Here is a 20,195-nt window from a genome sequence, read left to right on the forward strand (position 1 = left end):
CTGAAGCCCCTCTCCTGCCTGCTGTGGACTCCTGAAGCCCCACTCCCACTTGCCAGGGACTCCTGAAGCCCCACTCCCACCTGCTGGGGACTCCTAAAACCCCACTCCCACTGGCTGTGGACTCCTGAAGTCCCACTCCTGCCTGCTGTGGACTCCTGAAGCCCCACTCCCAACTGCTATGGACTCCTATAACAGGTAGGGTTAATGTGCGGAGTAACAGTCTTCAAGATACAGTATAGGCACCCCTGGGAATTCTGGATACCCTTCTAGGAGATCTTTAAAGTTAAAGCTATTTTCATAATAATGAGATGCTACTTGCCATTCTCACTCCCATTCTCTCATGAGTGTGCAGTGAAGCTTTCCATGGCATGTGCCTCAGTAAATCTAAAGATCATTGTAAACAATGCCTCTCACTGATCTGCTTGTTTTAGAAAGTAGTTCTTTTTTATTAAAAAGCTCTTAGAGGGCCCACAATACCTGTGGAAGTATAAAAGAGGTCCTAAGACTGAAAAGCTAAAGGAGCGTAACTCTGCCTTCCAAGAGGAAAAAAAAACCTACCAAAGTCTCCAGACATTGTGATTGGAACTTGCAGGTCTCAGTATACTGCCTACAAAAGCACACAGAGTAAACACACACAGCAAGGAAGACAGAGAGCAGAGGCCTGGGTCCCTCCATCACAGAGCTGGAATGGGATACAGGGTTTGGCATCATCCTGGATTCCTGCATTCAGAAAAGAAATCATTGAATTTAACCGTATGTGCTTCTTTAAGGATCCTCAGGCAGGAATGTAAACTCCAATAACTTATTCTTGTGGAAAAACAGAATGTTCTTTACCCTGAGGTTTCCAGAAATAAACTGTCCAAAGTGATGGCTCCTATTCTATACAGAATGGTACCTCCCAATCAAACTCATACAATGATGCCCTAACCCCCAATGTGACAGTGTTTGGAGTTGGCACCTTTAAGGAGATAATTAAAGTTAAATGGACCATGTGAAAGGGCGGACCTTAATCCAATCGGATCAGTGTCCCCACAAAAAAAGCAACACTAAAGCTCAGTCTCTCTCCACACCAGCACAGAGCAAAGGTCATATGAGGACACATCAGAAGTCAGCTGTTTGCAGGTAAGGAAGAGAGCCTTCCCCAGAAACTAAGTGTGCAGACACCTCCATCTTGCACTTCTAGCCTCCAGACAGTGAGAAAATTAATTTCTGCTATTTGAGCACGTATATTATTTTATCCCAGCAGCCAGAGCAGACTGATACCCACCCCCTAGTTTGTTCCTGTGTAATCACACCACAAACACCTTGAGTAGGGGCAAGGCAGGAATAGAACTTTCATAAGGGGGGAAGTAGTGAATCTGCATCTTCACAGTGCCATGCACCATAATTTATGACATGTGGGTGCTAAGGAGTTGTTTTAGTTTTGTTCTTCTCAAAACATCATGTGATTTTTACACTTTGGTGAACATTAGGACAGAAACATCCATGTTACACATCGGGTCTGAGTCAGGCCGACTGCCCAGGCTCTCACACCTGACTCACACCACAGCCAGCTCACCACACTGGTCACTCTGCCTCTCTGAGGTTGGGATGTGGCTCCCTCTTTACATTTCCCAAGCTCCTACGTGGCAAATTAATTGCCAACTCCACTGAATATGAGGAAATGTCTTTTTTAAAAGGTGACTCCAAGTGGCTTGGGAACTGTTTTTGTGGCCTTTCTAATGAAGGGGTCAGCCAGAGGCCTGCAGCACTGCAGGAAAGACTGACTGCACACAAGGTCACAACACAGCCACTCACCATGCTGAAGGGGACCCCCAGGCCACATTGTTGCCCTTCCCAGCAAATTCAAAAGAGCTGTGTTTTTCTCTTCTGTACATAATGAATGGTTCCTAGCTGAACAAGTGTGTATGCTCTTCATATACTAATAGAACCAAAAATATAGTTTTAACCATTTAGAAAATGGAGTTCTAAACAAATGCTATTTCTGCTTTCATAATATGCCATGTGTGCTTTGCTGAGCATCCTTGGCCAGAAATGCAGAGCCAGTAACTTATTCTTCCAGGAGACGTGATGTCTGTCCTCCCAGGGTCCTGGGACACCCAGGGTCTACAGTGAGGAAATGCCCCACCTGTGCCCACACAGTCTCCCCACAGCCACGACACATTTTAAGGATTACTTCTGACACATTTCCCCTTACTGTTTGATCAAAATTACTAGTTTATGTGTTTTAGAAGTTCATATATTATCTTCGTGAGAAAAAAACAAAAACAGATCTGGAAACTCACAGCAGAGTAGAAGTAGGGAAGCTACTGCCAAGTTACATTCATTCAACAGAAATATTTTTTTAAAAACGGATATCACAGTCATTAGCAAAAATACAAATTAATTAGTAAAATTAGCTTCTTTAAGCTTCCCATGAAGTCCATACAAATCAGGTAGGGACTTCAACACATAATATTATGGACATTTTGTTAGCATTCCTGATGCTTATGAAATGCAGGCTTTGTTACAAGTTAATGAAGTACCCTTATTCTCTATCTTCATGTTAATACTGCCCTTTTTGGTATTAAACTCGTAACTATTTCAACTCTAACTAACAAACCAAATTTCATACTGCCAAAGACTGAAACAAGTTCTACTTATATGAATAAAGAGGTGTTTCATATAGCATTTGCTTGTAGGAACCAAGAAAGCATACCCAAGCCAGAATTAAATTGAACATAGGCAGGAAGTAATTCTCCACTTGTAAGCAACATTCCTCCAAAAGTGTTGCAAATTCATAATTGTCAATAAATACGAAATGGAAAGAGTCTTCCTAAACTGGTCTGAAATCTTTAGTAAAGAATTAAGATGCAAAAGATACCATCTGTTCCAAATTTTTCATAATTTTCATTATGAGAATTATATTTCCCATAATTTTCACTGGAATATGCCCAAATCACCATGAATAGACCACTGATAATATCAAAAAGGTTTTGAGTTTTGAGTGCACATTTCTGTTTTTTAACCACATACATTAGAACATCCTGGTGCTATCCCTAAGTAAGAATCACCAAACTGGGGAGTAAAGAGCCAAGATCTGAACCAACAGTTTGAACTGCTCTTGGTAATAGACTAGTCTGTACAGAAGTCTTAACAAAACAAGGTAGGTCCATAGCTAGATCTCCAAAATGCAAAATAAAGGGGAAAAAGTATAAAACCACATATATCTGAAGGAAAAGTTGTCAAATGGAACGTGTAATTCTTTAAGTCTGACAGCTTACAAAAATATATACTAATTTGTACTTTCATATCAATAATCCTTTTAAAAACTTAATCCCACCAGAATGTGAGTGCCTTAGGGACAGGGGCTATGCTGCATTCCTATTTGGATTCTATGTTTTAGAACAAGGCCTGGAGCAAGTTAGCACACAGTAAGAGTATATTTTAAAAGATTTAATGTATTTATTTAGGAGGGTATTTTTTTAAAAACTATTCTCTTTTTCCATTTTTATTTTTTTCAATCTGCATGCAGAATTTATTTGGATTTTTATGATTTTCTCCAAAGTTGTAATAAGCTCTTGCTCACATCTAATTCCACAGCTTTTCTTCCCTTTTTACCATTTCTATTCAGCATAGTACATGGCAGCTTTTACAAGTGACTCACTCACCTTAGTCTTCTAAGCATCTAACTTAGTTTTCATAAAAACAATAATTGTTTTCACTTTGCTCATCAACATACATACCATTTAATTAAATTACAAATTACAGTAACACAACCAGCATAAAAACACTTTGCAACTAACTCAGTAAGCCAGGGCTTAGCTGGGGGAGTAGAACACAGCATTCTAGAAGGTGCTCACTGCTTGGGTTTGAATCCCAACTTCTCTACATACTAGTTGTGTAACCTGGGAATTCAAACTACTTAACGCTTTATGCTCTGTTTTCCTCATCTGTGAAAGGGGATAATAACAACATCTCATAAATTCGTGAGGATTAAAGGAGAAACCACTTGTGAGCACTTAAGGCGGTAAGTGCTCAGTAAAACCAATATTACTGTTGTTGCTGGGCTGGGGCAGCAGTTGTCCGACAAGCTGTAGGCCTGAGCCTACACCCAGCACCCTCTCTCCTTCATGGAGGAAGTATCACCATACATAGGAAGAATCTATTAAATTTTTTACTTTATTCTCCTTCTTCCCTGAACCCCAATCCCAACACTTGCCCTCCCCAAAAGAAGAATGGAGGAGGAGACCCGGAGAAGTAATTTTGGTCTATTCAATTTTAAATCTAGGTGATAAAAATAAAAGATGAGGAACAAGTTATTAACATGATGTAAAAAAAATTCAAAAAGAAGAAAAGGAATGTTTTTTAAAAAATTAAGTACATTTGAACCCTATTCTCTGGTTTCAATAAAATAGAATTAAGCCCAAAGCATTCATCTACAAAATTTTTTTATGCAATATATTTTCTCTGTATTTATTTTCTCTGGTTGCTATCTACAATGGAATTGATATAGAACCAAGAGAAAATTAAAAATTTATAATAATACACAAAATTCTAACAGTAACCATTGAGTTCAACTGAACAACTAGGCATTCAAACCATTTTCAATGTCACAGAAGAAGTGCTATAGTTAAAATTCTGGCTAGAGAACACCTAAAAAGTATCAAGTCACCAAGTATAGCATGATATTCCGTGAATTAAAAACACAAACTGTACAGAAGTGAATACTGATAACATCTGCCTGTTTTATTTTTATATTTATCAAATGACAATGATCAAAATTCACTCAAAAGATAGCAAATAACCTTATTGAAGGAAAAATCTAATAATATTAGGTCCAATTTTTTTCTTCCTTTTCCTAGGCTGTTTGTATTTATACCAAACTTGTCCCCAAATCAAATTGACAATTCTTATCTTGTAAATTGTTTTTCAATTTTTCATCATAATACAGGTTCCACAATCCTTAGCAACCCTCAGAAACCTTCTCAGAAAAATGTAGCAATAAAAAGTGAAACTGTCAATGATTCTTAAATATTTATTCTAATTAATATCTCAGGCAAATCTGTACAGCTCCAAATACCTTTATAACATCTAAAGGTATTTTTAATTCCATCAACTAAATGTACTATAGTTTTTTTTTTTTTTTTTTTAAGAGACAGAGTCTCACTTTGTCACCCTCAGTAGAATGCCATGGTATCACAGTTCACAGCAACCTCCAGCTCTTGGGTAGGCGATTCTCTTGCCTCAGCCTCCCAAGTAGCTGGGACTACAAGCACCCTCCATAATACCTGGCTATTTTCTTGTTGCAATTTGGCCAGGGCCAGGTTTGAACCTACCACCCTTGGTATATGGGGCCAGTGCCCTGCTTACTGAGCCACAGGTGGTGGCCTAGATATCCTATAGTTTTGAAAGATCATCTTAATCCAGTGTTTCTCAACCTTCCTAATGCCTCGACCCTTTAATACAGTTCCTCATGTGGTGGTGACCCCCAAGCATAAAATTATTTTCATTGCTACTTCATATAGTAAGTTAAGACTTAGCCAATCATCTTATTTAAAATGAAAAATAGCTAGCCATAATGAATATCTATGAGCTAACAGAACAAGATCTGCAAAGGAAATTTATAAGAACACTTCAACATACACAGAAATCTCATGAGTTATAAAAATGCCTTAGGTGGTAAATAAATTTGCCAGCCCTTATTTCAGAGGAATTTGAACAAAGAATTATTTTACTGATAATTCTCCTTAAAACTTTTCCACCTTACTCATCAGACTGATAAAACACAAAGGGCGTGACAGTCTTAAATCTCTATAGCAATAATTCTGCCCTAAATCTACAAACTGAGGGCCAGTTCGCTTATTGTCAACCTATCAAAAAAATTAGCGATGATTACTCAAAAAGTGAGGATTGTAACCATGTTTTTTCTACCAACAGTCACTGTCATTCAATTATATGCCAAGAGAAGCATCTATGCATGAATTCTTCAAGTCTTTATCTCAATAGTATTTCCAAAATTGGTAAATAATTGAAACAGAGCCATGGACCCCACAGCAATGAACAAGTGGACTTGAACAAAGCCAGACACACTTTAGTGAATGTGTGTTTGCTTCTGTCTTGCCCAAAACACCAAGTCAACTGATGCCCAAATCAGAACAGACCTCCTTTCTACAAGTGCTTCATCCCCAAGTGCTGGAGTCCCCAAGTGCCTCAGCAGCCTGCACCAACACAGGAGGAAGTGAGGCTGCTGCAGTAAAGAGCAACCCTCTTCTTACCCCACTGAGCAACACCAAGGCTCCATGCTGGGCCTGCGCTGTCTTCTTTATCTAGCCACCCAGTCTGGATACAGAAGAGGCAATGTCAGTGATCCCAAGGGCTGAGGCATTAACTATCCAGTAAAAAAAGCACAGAAATTATTGCCAGGGGCCTGAGGATAGGCCAGCTCCAGCTCCTGCACCTGACCTTGATAAATTTGGGCACAGCAATTTCTCCAACCAGAACTCAAGGGCCCCATGAGCCTTACTTACTTAACCACTAAGAATCTTCTGATAGGTATGTGGCAAGAAGAAATTAGACAAGTAATACACTACTTTGTCTTCAAATCATATTATCAACACCAACCTAAAGAAAGATCTTTAAAATATACAGCTCTCCTCAATCACTCTATTCTCCATGCATTTCTTCTCCAAAGAGGACCTTAGAGTAAAGAATATTGTTTTAAATCTTATAAAATAACTGTTTCAGCTGTTAAAAATACCATGGCCCAAGCCTCCTTCCTCACCAGAAATTTCCTATATGACACCAAATGACACCTGAGGCAGGTGCTTGGGAAACACTACCACACAGCCCTGCCCAGTGCCCTGGTCACCATTTACTGCAGGAGAAAAGGCACACTCTAACCCTGTAGAGGTGCCTTCTCCACTGCATCCCCACTCTCCAGTCCCTCAGGTGAAGAACTTTTCTAACTTCCCTCCTCCCACACTAACGCTGAGGCTCACAGTATTGGAGGTTCCACAGGACTTCGGACCCCAATCTAGAGAAACCCAGATAATAAACTCCAGTTTTGTTTCAGTGGCAACATCCTTGAAATACATGGATGCTCAGGACTTTCCTCCAGCAATACACACCAGAAGGAAAAGGCCTTCAAAGGGTCTCCTACAACTAGACTAGATTCTCCATTGTTTTCTAAAACTCCCTAGGAAGCCTCAATTTTCTTTATTTGGCAAAGAACCTGGTTTCTTCCACCTCGAAGATGGCTAAGGATGTAATTTAAAAAAAATAATTGGTTCACTATTCAACGGCAAGCACCAGAAGAAAAGTGAAGCTAAGCCAGGCAATAAAGAAGTGGCAGGGGACTGCTACCCAGAGGTCTCAAAAGGTAGACCACCCTGCATTCCTCACTGTATTTTTTTTCTTGAAAAGTACAACATTCAGGAAAGTGAACAGTCCTAACTTACAAGTGACTGAATTTTCTGACTATTAAAAAGGAAAGCTTTCTACCTCCTGCCCAGGTCTCCATGTTAGTCATGCCCTCACCCTCACCCCCCTACCCCCGAGTGACCTACAAGGACCCACCTTCCTCCCCACCTCCAACCCTGATTCTTCCTTCAAACTTCACTCAACAGCGTCCTTCTCTCCAACCCAGGTTCTTTTCTGAGCCAAAGACTTGCAAGTTGCAAAGCATGACCATTTTGAAAATTTCCTCTTATCAGCTTCTTCTTTTACCCCCAAATCACTACATTTCTTTCATCTTCATCAGTGATTCTCCTCTAATGTCCAAATTTCCCCTATAAGTCTTTGTGGAATTCAAACTCTGCACACAATCCTAGGACAATCACAAGTGAATTTATAACAGCACATGAGTTTATAACCAGGGAACCCTGGATACCCACCCATGGACACAGGAACTCTTAATGTTACATTCACTGCCCAGAAACACAGAGCAATAAGCAGCCTTCTCCACAGAGGCTAATACAGATACAGATATAAAAGGAGCTAAACAATCAGGACTCTAAAACTTCATTCCATTCCCAATTCTGGTTTCTTCTGAAAACTCAGAAAAGGTGTTTTATCTACGGATTCCAGTTAAAAGACTCCCTCTATCGTTACTCTGATGATACTATGGAAAGACCCAGCAGCACCAGCTCAGCTCCTACCTCCTGCAGACATGAAGTGCTTTATTGACAGTGAGGCTACACCGTTCTCCTCACCTGACTCACCAATGAACCACAGGCCCGATCTAGCTCCATCCCAGTTTCTACAGTCATCGGGGGTTTTTTTTTGTTTGTTTTTGAGACAGAATCCTGCTCTGCCACCCTGGATAGAGTGTCAGGGTATCACAGTGCACAGCCCCCTCAGACTCCTGGGTTCAAGGGAGCTTCTTCCCTTAGCCTCCAGAATAGCTGGGACTATAAGCAAGCCTCACAAGGTCAGGCTAGCTTTTCTATTTCTTATTCTTGCTCATTCTTGCTCAGTTTGATCTCTAACTCCTCAAAAATCTTCCTGCCTCACCTGTGGCTCAAAGGAGCAGGGCCCCAGCCTGGGCCCCAGCCTCATATATCAGAAGTGGCAGATTTAAACACAGCCCCAGTCAGAAACTGCAAAAAAAAAAAAAAATCCTCCTATCTCTGCCTCCCTGAGAGCTAGGAAGAATTACAGGCAGGAGCCATTGCACTAGTCTCATGGGTAATTTTGATAAAATTCTTCTGTATCTCAACTCCCAGGGAGGAAGGAGGTTTTCAGGGAGGGTCAGTGCTGCTATTTCCTAATAGGAAAATTTCCTAGATCAGTGGAAATGTGAGATTACTGGTAACAGATGTTATATAGTTACAAAGAGGTTATAAAGACAATTCTGGGCTTGGCGCCCGTAGCACAATGGTTATTGCGCCAGCCACATGCACTGAGGCTGGTGGGTTCGAGCCCAGCCTGAGCCAGCTAACCAACAATGACAACTGCAACAGAAAAATAACTGGGTGTTGTGGTAGGCACCTACAGTCCCAGCTACTTGGAGGCTGAGGCAAGAGAATTGCTTAAGCCCAAGAGTTTGATGTTGCTGCAAGCTGCGATGCCACGGCACTCAACCAAGGGCAACATAGTGAGACTCTATCTCAAAAAAAAAAAAAATGATAAAATAAAATATAAAAAATAAAAATAGATTAAAAAAAAGAAAAGACAATTCTGCAAATTTCTTTCATAATTAGAATATTGCCTTAGGCAAAGCTTTATTGGTTTAAAATTTCTTCTGTTTCTATATTATTATAATAGCATGGAGATAAAACTAAGTTCTTCAATTCATTTCTTTTATTCAGGTAAGCATCAGCTGATATTGTGGATTTTTCTGTAACTGTGCCTAGCAGAAAAACCTACTTGTAAGTGGTCATTCAAAAAATAGTATATGACTAAATTACTGAGTAGAAAATTACCCTTACTTATTTTCTATATAATTTCCTTACAACTAATCTTTCTGGCTGAGTCCTCGAGAATCACCTACAGATACATGAGAATCACTGGTTTATAATAGTTTCTAAAATATGCTGTTTTTTAAATCTTGTCTCAAGACACTCTTTTCTGGAAATTGATACTAGCAAAGTACTTCTCTATCACTAGTTTCCAATTTAAACTAGTTTTGGTTTTTAGCTAAAGTCTGAACCTTAGACTGTGAATGATGCTAATACTCAATTCTTACATAGTTTTGTTTTCTTCAACTAAAATAAAAAACTTGCAAGAGATGGATAAAAATAGAATTTAACTTGCATTCACCACAAATACAAATTATAAACTTCTGGGGTGGCACCTGTGGCTCAGTGGGTAGGGTGCTGGCCCCATATACTGAGGGTGGTAGGTTCGAACCCATTCCCTGCCAAACTGCAACAAAAAATAGCCGGGCGTTGTGGCAGGTGCCTGTTGTCCCAGCTACTCAGGTGGCTGAGGCAAGAGAATTGCCTAAGCCCAGGAGTTGGAGGTTGCTGTGAGCTGTGACGCCACCTCACTCTACTGAAGATAAAGTGAGACTCTATCTTTAAAAAAAAGAAAGAAATTATAAACTTCCATTTCTTAAGAGTTTTCTCTCAATGTGGTAATTTATCACAGAACAAAAGAAAAAATAGGGGCGGCACCTGTGGCTCAAAAGGGTAGGATGCTGGCTCCATATGCTGGAGGTGGCAGGTTCAAACCCAGCCCCTGCCAAAAAAAAATTTTTTTTAATTAAATAAATAAGTAAAATGTGATAAACTTACATTTGAGAAATAACACTTTTATTTTTAGGAAGATATGCATACCTGTAGAATGATTATTTGTAAGATAAAAAGATAAAATCATTATTTTATACTGACTTAAAACTCACAAATACATAATCTGTTGCCTGGACTTCCCATTTGGGAAGTTAAAAAGTACTTTCAACTGGATCCCAATCTGAAAACAAAATAAAAAATAATTTTGTAAGGCAGAAAAGTCCCCCTTGTTTGATTATACACCAGGCTGTGGTAATAAAGAGATTCATTGAAGCAACGATCATATGAAAAAAAGGCCAATCTATGTGTTTCCACTTCTGGAACTTTGAAATATGAATGCTGTTCCAACCTCTAGAGACTGTACCATAAGGTACAGACACATATATATTCACATATATATACATACATATACACATACACATACACACATATACATAGAGATATACACACATCTATGTTTTACATATACAGAGAGTGCCAAAAACATACACACATTTTAAGGAAAAAACTGTATTAAAATTGTAATATTCAATATATACCTATAACATTTGTCATCCTGTAGATTATATGTTGTATCTCTTGTAATTGCAGATGTCAAGTGTGACTTGAGTATTAAAATTTTAATACAGTTTATCCCTTTCTTAAAATGTGTATGCTTTTTCTGGTACCTTTTGTATATACATAGTATATATATATTTTATATATGTACATATGCATATATTATGTGTATGTATATATACATATACACATAATACCAAGAAAAGATATTGATATTCTCTATCAATATGTTTCCAAATCCTGAATTTGCTTACTTTATAATCTCAGACTTCTTCAATCATATTCTGAGGACAAGAATAACAAACTTAAGTTATTCTGAAATATCCCTATCCTGGGTGCAAATGAGGGCAAAGCTAGACAAACATTAAATAATTACTTGACTTAGTGCCTCTATCAAAAACAACCCAGACAACTGCCATCAATTTTTTTAAATGCACAAATCACTACTTCCTAACAATTTTCACCTCAACCTACTAACAGGACACAACAGCTATGGCCAAGCCAGTATCTCTTTCTCACTACAAAAAAGCCATCAAAGAGCCAAAGACAGACTGGATGTCCAGTTATCAACATAAGGGTCAGCAGTCCCTCTCATGGGCAAGGACAAAAATACCTCCTGAGCTAAACTGGAACCCATGTCAGCTGAGGCCCATCCTTTGAAGGTTTTTCTGGAGATATGTATTTTAAATAGGTTACCTAAACACCCTAACACAGGATATTCCTCACATGAATACACATTCAACAGGCAGAGAGCAGAAACAAAGAAAAAGGATCATACCAGTAACAATGTTTAACAGAAAATAGGCTACAGAAAGCCCCACTGGAACAGATGAGTATTAAAAGCTGGAAGGATAAGACAGAAACTAAATTCACTTCCTTCACAAGTGTATAGGTCAGAGATTTGATTGACAAGATTTTAACTGAAGATATGGGGTCTTAAACTATTGAAATTGTCTTTTTTTAAACTCACACACCTCTCTCCATATACAGAGATATATGAGAAAGTGTAAGTGGGAAAGATTTTATTAAAAAAGGATGAATGTATAACAAAATCCAATACCAAGTTTGATAAATTCTGCAATCATAAATAATATGGATAATTAATTACTATGCACCAGGACACCCAGGCCTAAGGAAGAATTATATATGCATATTCTTTGTTTTTAAAAGGACAGAGTGCAAAGATAAACATACTTTCTATGATACCGTGCCATGTTTGAGGACAGTAGAAAATTGTACAGCAATCCTTCAAAAGTTTTGAAATATCCAATCTCCCTTAAACCTAAAAAGCATTCAAGTTATTACCATCTAATTTCTTGTTAACTTTAAATGTTGTAGTTTCTATTTGTCTTATGTTAAAGGTTCCCAGGAATGATAAATACATTAACTAAAATGATGCACTGCTAAACTGTCTTCAGTATTTGAAATCTGGAAGACAGGAAAGGATAAGAAATTCAGTTTTCTACATGAAAGTTGAAGTATTGCTTCTTTGTTTTCTTCTCCAGGATCCAATGATCCCCAAAAGGGACACTTTGCTAATATTCATACCTAGAGGAGCATATTCTATGAGGGAAGAAAAGATCCCAATTTTAAGACTTGAGAACATACTTCAATTCTGTAGGTAAAGGTCCAGCAAATCAGCTAGCTCTCATTTTGACCAAATGAGTCAGCCTCACAGTGGAGACTTTTTTTTTTATTTAGGTGAAATTGTCTATTTAAAATCCTACCAACATAGATGCTGCGTTCTACCTAGAACAAAGCATTCTACCTACAACAATGAATAAGTCTTGGAATGTGCACTTGCAAGGATTTAGCGATTTGGATGAAACATATTTTACGCTAAAGTATTAGACGATCTCTATCATTCCTTTCAGCTAGAATCTTCTTTAATTTTGCGAGTAACTACCAGACTATTCTTAGAGCCTTAGTAATTACAAATAGAATCTGAATGAGAAAGAAAATTCAGAATCAAAGTTATCACTATTAAGCCTAATTAAACAGAACAGATAGGAAGGTGGTGGCAGAATAAAGCGTTCCGAATTAGAAGAAGGAAGAACAGAACAGCAGCTCGCAGTCCCAAGGGAAGCTCAGCGCACAGCAAAGTCCGGCCGGCATGACAGAGCCGGAACCCACCCCGACATCGGACAGACCTGGTCCTATACAGCGCTACCTCCGTGAAGTCACCAACCACCGCAGTAAAACACAAGTCAACTGAACAGTGAGTCCCCTATATTAGTGGGTAGTCTCCACTGTTGGCAGTTTTCCTACTTTCTACCCTAAAAGGGAATCCACACACTCAAGGCCGCCAAACAGTGAGACACACACCGCGACCCCAGCCCTGCTGGGCCCGGCTCCCTGTCCTCGGCAGGGCTGCGGCGATCCGCGGGGCAGGCAGCACCGACCAGCTCGCGGCGCACTGTGACATCAATGGGTCTGAAAGCACCCCGGCCTGCCCGTGCCGGCGCAGGGGCCGCAGGTGCCTCCCCTGCCCCACTAAAAGTCACACCAGAGACCCGGGGAAGGGCAGGGCACGCAGGGCGACCCGGCCGCCAACTTCCCTAAGGTCCTCTCGGCGCATGGCGGAGCAAACTTCGCGGCCCGCCCCGGCGCCCTCTCCACGCATCTCCGGTCGCGCGCGGGCCGCTGCTGCCCCTGAGCCTGCAGCTGCCTGCCCGGCCCCTTCCCACTGCCCCCAGCCCTCGTGGGATACCCGCGGTGGGGGCGACTGCGGCCTGACACTCGTGTCACGACCCACCGCGACCCTGTGGGCCGTGGTCTGGCACCGCAGCCACCAGCTCACCGCTGCTGAAAGGCTCCATCTCCCCGCGGCGGCTCCGCAACCCGAGCGCCGGAGCTTCCTGCTCTTAGCTGGAGCGGCCCTGCCGACTGCGCATGCCCAGTTCGGCCTCACAGGGCTGTCGGGAGGTGCCGCGGGAGGTTGAGGGGGCGCCCGCTCCTCCGCTCCGTTACTCCGCTGTTCCTGGTTTTCTCGGCGGCTGCAAAAAGAACGAGGAGGGCGGAGGGAAGAGCCCTTTCCAGCCCCCTCGGACTCCTAGATGGGCAGGCGGGAGTGAGTGAGGGGCGGGGCCAGAGAGAGCCGCGCCCTTGCGTAGAGGCCAGGTCGAAACTGTGCTCAGTCCCGCTTCAGCTGAAGTGCAGGCCCCACCCTTCCCCACTCGGGGTTTCCGGACGTCCGCACTGCGCCAGGAGAACACGGCCCGCGCCCCATGGAGTAGGCACCAAAGGCGGACCGTGAACTCAGACGCACCGTGCGAAGTCAGTGGTCCCTCGCGCTAGGTCGGGGCGTGGCGCAGCGTGGTGGCGGCGAGGTCGACGAGGACCAGACTCGCTTCGAGGCGCCCAGACACAGAGGCCCAAGGACAGAACAGGACCTGCGGCCACGGCCGCTGTCCGGACCAGGAAGAGTCGGTTTCCCCCAGGAGGTCGCTCGGGGGACACAGCTCTCCTAGGCCCGGGGCGGCGGGGCGGGGCGGCGAACAAGACCCAGTGCCGGATCTCGGGGTCAGGGAGCCGCAGGATGGGACTATGGCCGGGGGATGGGAAGCGGCGTCAGGCCGCAGTGGCCGAGACTCCCCTAGTACCTCCTGCCCCTGGCACTCTTTCCACTGCCCACAGCCCTCTGCCCCCTGCCCCCTGCCCCCTGCCCCAGCCGCGTCTGTTCCCACTGCTAAATCTGAGTGCCCCACCGGCCTTCGGAACCAAACTGCCTGAGCCCGGGAGCCCCTGGGAGGCGCTTCAGGGCGCGGCCTCATCCCTCGATGGGTGCGCGCCATCCTCCTCCCCCGAGACCACTTCCTCTCCTCTAACCCCAATCTCCTGGCGGCTCCCTTCTCCCCGCTCCCCGCCCCTGCGGCCTCCGACTTAACCCCAGCTCCTGGCTAGCCCTGCTTCCCTCCCCCTGCAGGCCCCGCGGCCCAGGCCTCTGAGAGGATCTGGCTGCCTGCGCCTCCCAGCGCGCCAGCTGTCACTCTTTCCTCTAGGGCGTAGTGCACAAACAACCTCGGGGTGTAAACAGCCAGGGAAACTGAGATGGCCAGGAGGAATTGTGTTTGACCCAGGGTTTCCCACGTTGTATCCCTCACTTCCCACCTCTGATTTGGAAAAAACTTGGTTACTAGTTTCGCTTACATTAGAAGAAACTACTTACCTAACTCTAATCCTAGCCTCATCAACACATGCTCACCATGCTTGGGCCACAGAGGCTTTCGTACAGTTTCTAGAAGTGGCCAAGTTCCATCCAGAATTATTATTCCTTTTGCATGTTTTTCACAGCTCTTTCTTCAGCTTGGTAGTTTGCCTGCTGATTCTTGTCATTTAGGTCTAGCTCAAATGTCACTTCTGTAAAGAACCTTTCTCATGTCTAAAATAGCTACAGATATGGAACACTGTAAAGAGTTGGCCCTGCTTTATTTTTTCAGTCTAAATGTTTTTGGTTTGTTTAATCTCCCTCTCATGCATACAAGCTCTGTGAGGGCAGAGGGTCATTATCTCTTTTAGGGATATATATATATATATATTATTTTTTAAATAAATGCCTAGTTAAGTGTGCAATGAATAATTTTAGAATGAATGATTGAAGATTGCAATGGCGCTTAGAGTTCTAGTTCACTTCCAGTGTTGCAAACACTTGCAGTAAATGTCTCTGTGTTGAATGGTGTGTCTGTGATCTGTGCAGAGAAGGTATGTGTATCATATGATGGTGTAGGGGGCCAGCCCCAACACAACCTGTGGGTATCCCTAATGCTTGGTGTTGAAGAGAGAATGAAAGAAAGAAAGACAACAAAGTAGGACTTAAAAAGTGGGCCCAGGGACCATTCCCACCCTTTCTGGGTTATCTCAGAATTTATTACCTACATTGTCTTCAAAGTATTACCTACATAATCTTCAAATTTATTACCTACATTATCTTCAAATAAGTAGTCATGAAAGAAGCCAAAAACAGCACTGTGCTGTCATCATTTCTCATGGTACTTACAATTTCAGCTAAGGTAATTGTTAACTAATGTTTGTAACTACTTTAAGCTATTTATAAACTAAAGAACTGGGATTCAGTTCATAGATCAAACAGGTTTGACCTCGAACACAGTTTCCAATGGAGGCAATGAAGTCTCCAGGTCTCTGCAGGGCAGACAGGCTGAAGCCACACTGTTATCCGGAGCAGGGGAGAAGTTGTTCCTCTTTATCTCAACCCAAAGAGGCTGTTCAAACAACCCGAAGCAGCTGCTGCTCCCAGCACATCTCTCAAGGGCTCTTCTCTCTAGGGGAAAGTTCAGGCCTCAGCAAGACATTTCTTACCCTTTTTTTCCAAGGCATGTGGTTTTGCTGTTAATTTGTTATTAACAAAAACTATATAAAAAATCCAACATAGGTACTTCAAAAGGATGCTCTCCTCTGTCTCTGCTTCCTCTATCTTGTCTGTCCTCCTATATTTCCACTCACATGATGCCTCACACCTACTCTTTCCCCCACAGTGTAGAAAAATAATAGGAGCCCTTAGCATGAACCAAAACCAGCAAGTGAATCACAAGGGCTGGTATATAGTGTATGCAGAGCTGGATTTTGTTAAAATGTCCTTCTCACACATCATATTGCTTAGATAAAAAGCTCGTTCCTATATTTTAGGTTATGTTCCTCTGGAGTTATTTTTAAAACTGAAGCACTTAGTGTCAGATACTTAAAACTCCACCACTTATTAAATCATCTCACCCCCACCTTACCTGTAAGCTACATTTTATCATGCTTTTGAATGTGAAACACATTATCTTGTTTTTTGTCTTAAATACCTCAAGTCTGCAGAGACTTGTGGTGAAAATACTTCACCATTACACTAGCAATGTGTGTGTGGAGTGTCATCTTTCTGAAATTTCTTTGACAAAAGGTAAATAAATTCTTTGCCAACTTCTTATTTCCTACCATTGCATTCCTGCATACCATGCAAAGATATAAAGGACACTTAAAGACTTGTGGTTTTGTACTGGAGGCAAAAATAATAAGCCAAAATGTTTCAAAATCTTGCCTTCCCACAAAATAATTTGTTGTTGGTGGTGGTGGTGGTGGATACTATTTTACATTTCACCTCAAAGATTTTTGGAGGAACCAAGATTTCACATACTACAGAAACACATTACTTTTCAATTGTAACCTCCTCCTACCCTCCCACACAGAGCTTCCTCTTTAAGGGTAAAACACTTTAAAGTATTATGAAGTTTCCATTCATTATCAGAGGAGATAGTGTCACATTTTCTACTAGACCCATCAACTATTTTTAGAATCATTGCTGTCTAACGTTTGAAAACAAAGAGCTAATTATAAAATAAAGGACATGAAAGGAAAACTGTAAGCACCCTGAATAACAAACAGCATTTGTTTAGAAAGAACTGACAAACTTGATAATAAATCAGTGAATAAAGAAATATTTTTCATTAAAATAAAATCCTTTACCTGCCAGACATCAACTAATCCAAGCCTCACATTTAACAGATGAGGAGCTGCAGTCTAGAGAGGGCATCACAGCCTGGAACTCAGGCCTGCTATGCTCTGGGGTTTGCTCCTGCCTCTATTCCCAAGAGAAAATTAGGGTCAATGACAACAGTCCACTCAAAGGACATGGAGTAAAGGCAAACACAGCTAACTTCAGCTTCTAGAAGGCTATTTTGCTATTTAATTAATATTCTAATTTGATTAGGTCAATTATGGGTTTAGCACTATTAAACTGTCTACTCTGAAATAAGCAATATATTAATTCAGTGAACATATTTGAAAATATTATTTGGCCAGCATTCTTGGATATATGGAGGAAGTTCCCTGCTGCCAGGAAAGCAATAATCAGTGTGAAGCTTCCAGCCACTCTGTGGACCAAAAGAGTCAGTATCTGGTTACCCTCATACCCATTTGTAGCATACACATTCTGCGTTAATTAGTAATGTTTGGATTACATCGAATTAAGGAACGCAAAGGGGTTAACCAACAGAGTTCATATAGAGCTTAGACAGTAGCAAAAAGATTCAACCTTGCTTCTTATTCAGAAGGGAAAAGAACAACCAAAATCTTAAGTAGGCTATGTAAATGTCTACTAAAGGTTAAAACACTGACATATTTTAATAACATTTTGATGATTCTTTAAAAACTTCTGGCACTTGCACAGAAAAAGTAAAGCTAGCACTCATAAAATAGTAAATTTTATGTAGCTGATCAATATAACTAGGATTACAAAGCAAGAAATGGTATATTATTAAACTTACCTCCAGATTTTGATCTGAATGTAACTACTAGAAGTGAAAAATAGATCTAACTTTTGTGTTAGTTTTCTGAGACTACTCTAAAAAACTACTGCAATCTAAGTGATTTGAACAACAGAAATTGATTGTCTATATAGTTCTGGAAGGTAGAAGTCCAAGACCAAGGTGTTGGCAGGGCCATGCTCCTTCCAGGGATGTCCAACTTTTGTATTTTCTGCTGAACATTGAAAGAAGAAGAGTTGTCCTGGGCCACAGAATAAATACACAAACACTAATGAGCAAAAAAAGAGGTCCATGCATAATTTTCCTGATACCTGACATAGCAGTTAAGCAAAACAGTCTTCAAATAAGCCACATGCAGCGAGCAGCTGCAAGGTGAACACCCTGTAGGCACTTAGGGAAGAGTGTGTCCAGGTCTCTCTCCAAGATTCTGTTGGATCCTTGGATTGTAGGAGCATAACTCCAACATCCAGTGGTCTTCTCTCCGTGGCCAAGTTTCTTCTTTTTATAAGAACACTGGTCATATTGCATTAGAGGCCCATTTTACCCTTTCATGACCTTATTTTAACTAATTACATCTGTAACAACCCTACTTCCAAATAAGGTCATGGTGAAATACTGGGGATTATGAATTTAATATGAATTTTGGAAGGACACTATTCAACTTATAACAGCACCTTTTTAGTAGACATGAGTTTGAAGATAAGTATCAAGAAAGATTTGATTTCAAAGGATAGCAACAAGAAATACAAAGACAATCCACAGAATGGGAAAAAGTATTTGCAAGTCAAGGGACTTCACAAAGGACTTGTATCTAGAATATATAAAGAACTCTTATAACTCAACAATGAAAAATAAATAATCCAATTAAAAATAGGCAACAGTTATGAGTACCATTGCTCTAAAGAAGATATACGAATGGCCAATGATTGCATGAAATGATGCTCAGTATCATCAGCCATCAAGGAAATGAAAATGAAAACTGTAAGGAGCTGCCACTTCACACCCATCAGGATGACCAGAATCAATAAATCAGGCAATAGTAAATGTTGACAAAAAACGCAGAGAAATTGGAACCCTCATACACTGCTGAAGGAATGTAAAATGGTGCAGCAGCTTTGGAAAGCAGTCTGGTAATTTCTCAAAAGGCTAAACATAGTTACCATGTCATTCAGCAACTACACTCTTAAGTATAGACTTAAAAACATATGCACACTCAAAAACTTGGACACAAATGTTCACAGCAGCATTATGCATAATAGTCAAAAAGTGTAAATAATATAAATGTCCATAACTGATGAATGGGTAAGTAAACTATGGAATATTAATACAATTGAATATTATTCAGAAATAAAAAAGAGCAAAATGATACATGTTGCAACATAGATAAACCTGAAAACATATGTTAAGTGAAAGAAACCAGACAATGAGGCCTTATGTTGTATTGTCCATTTATATGAAATGTTCAAACTAGGGAAGTCATAGAGACAGAGAGTAGATTAGTAGTTTCCTGAGAGTAGAGGAGGGAAGAAAGGGAAGTGACTGATAATAGGTACTGGATTCCTTGTTGGGGGGGGGAATCAAATCTTCTAAAATTGGTTATGTTAATATGCACTCAATCCTGTGACTAAACTGAAAACTATTAAATTATAAAATTTAAATGGGTGAATTACATTTCATTAAAACTGAGATTGCACACACACACACACACACACTCACACAGAGGTTGCCAAAAAATGTATATATATTTTAAGGCAAAAACTATATTAAAATTGTAATACTCAATATATACCAATAACATTTGTTATCGTGTATATTGTATCTTGTATTTCTTGTAATTGCAGAAGTCAAATGTGACTTAAGTATTACAATTTTAATACATTTTTTTCTTTCTTAAAATGTGTATACATTTTTTGGCACCGTGTGTGTGAGTGTATACGTGAGAGAGAGAGAAAGACAAAGTTATAACTTTAAAATAACCATAATAATCATGCTTGATTAAAATTAAACAGTAATGTATTACATACTGTGAGCATGTTCTTTCACTATTGTTTAAGCAAGTTTCTTATCCCTCATTTGGCTGCTACCATTAAAAGTACAGATTCATGGGCAGCGTCTATGGCTCACTGGGTAGAGCACCAGCCCCATATACCGAGGGTGGTGGGTT

The 20,195-nt window shown here is 40.8% G+C and overlaps 1 protein-coding gene across 2 annotated transcripts in view; it reads right to left on the minus strand.

Moving 5' to 3' along the window:
- The window catches only part of LNPEP (leucyl and cystinyl aminopeptidase), an 86,579-nt gene extending 72,947 nt beyond the window's left edge, over positions 1–13,632 (minus strand). For both annotated transcript variants that reach the window (XR_002773196.1, XM_003788938.3), the window contains exon 1: positions 13,570–13,632. Coding sequence is in view for 1 of the 2 variants with exons in the window: in XM_003788938.3 (XP_003788986.2) it covers positions 13,570–13,588 (19 nt within the window). In the remaining variant the exon portion in view is untranslated. The remainder of the gene's footprint in view (positions 1–13,569) is intronic.
- Positions 13,633–20,195: the final 6,563 nt, after the last annotated feature.

Source organism: Otolemur garnettii, unplaced genomic scaffold (assembly GCF_000181295.1).
Source record: "Otolemur garnettii isolate 467f Iridium unplaced genomic scaffold, OtoGar3 scaffold00030, whole genome shotgun sequence".
NCBI classification, from domain to species: Eukaryota; Metazoa; Chordata; class Mammalia; order Primates; family Galagidae; genus Otolemur; species Otolemur garnettii.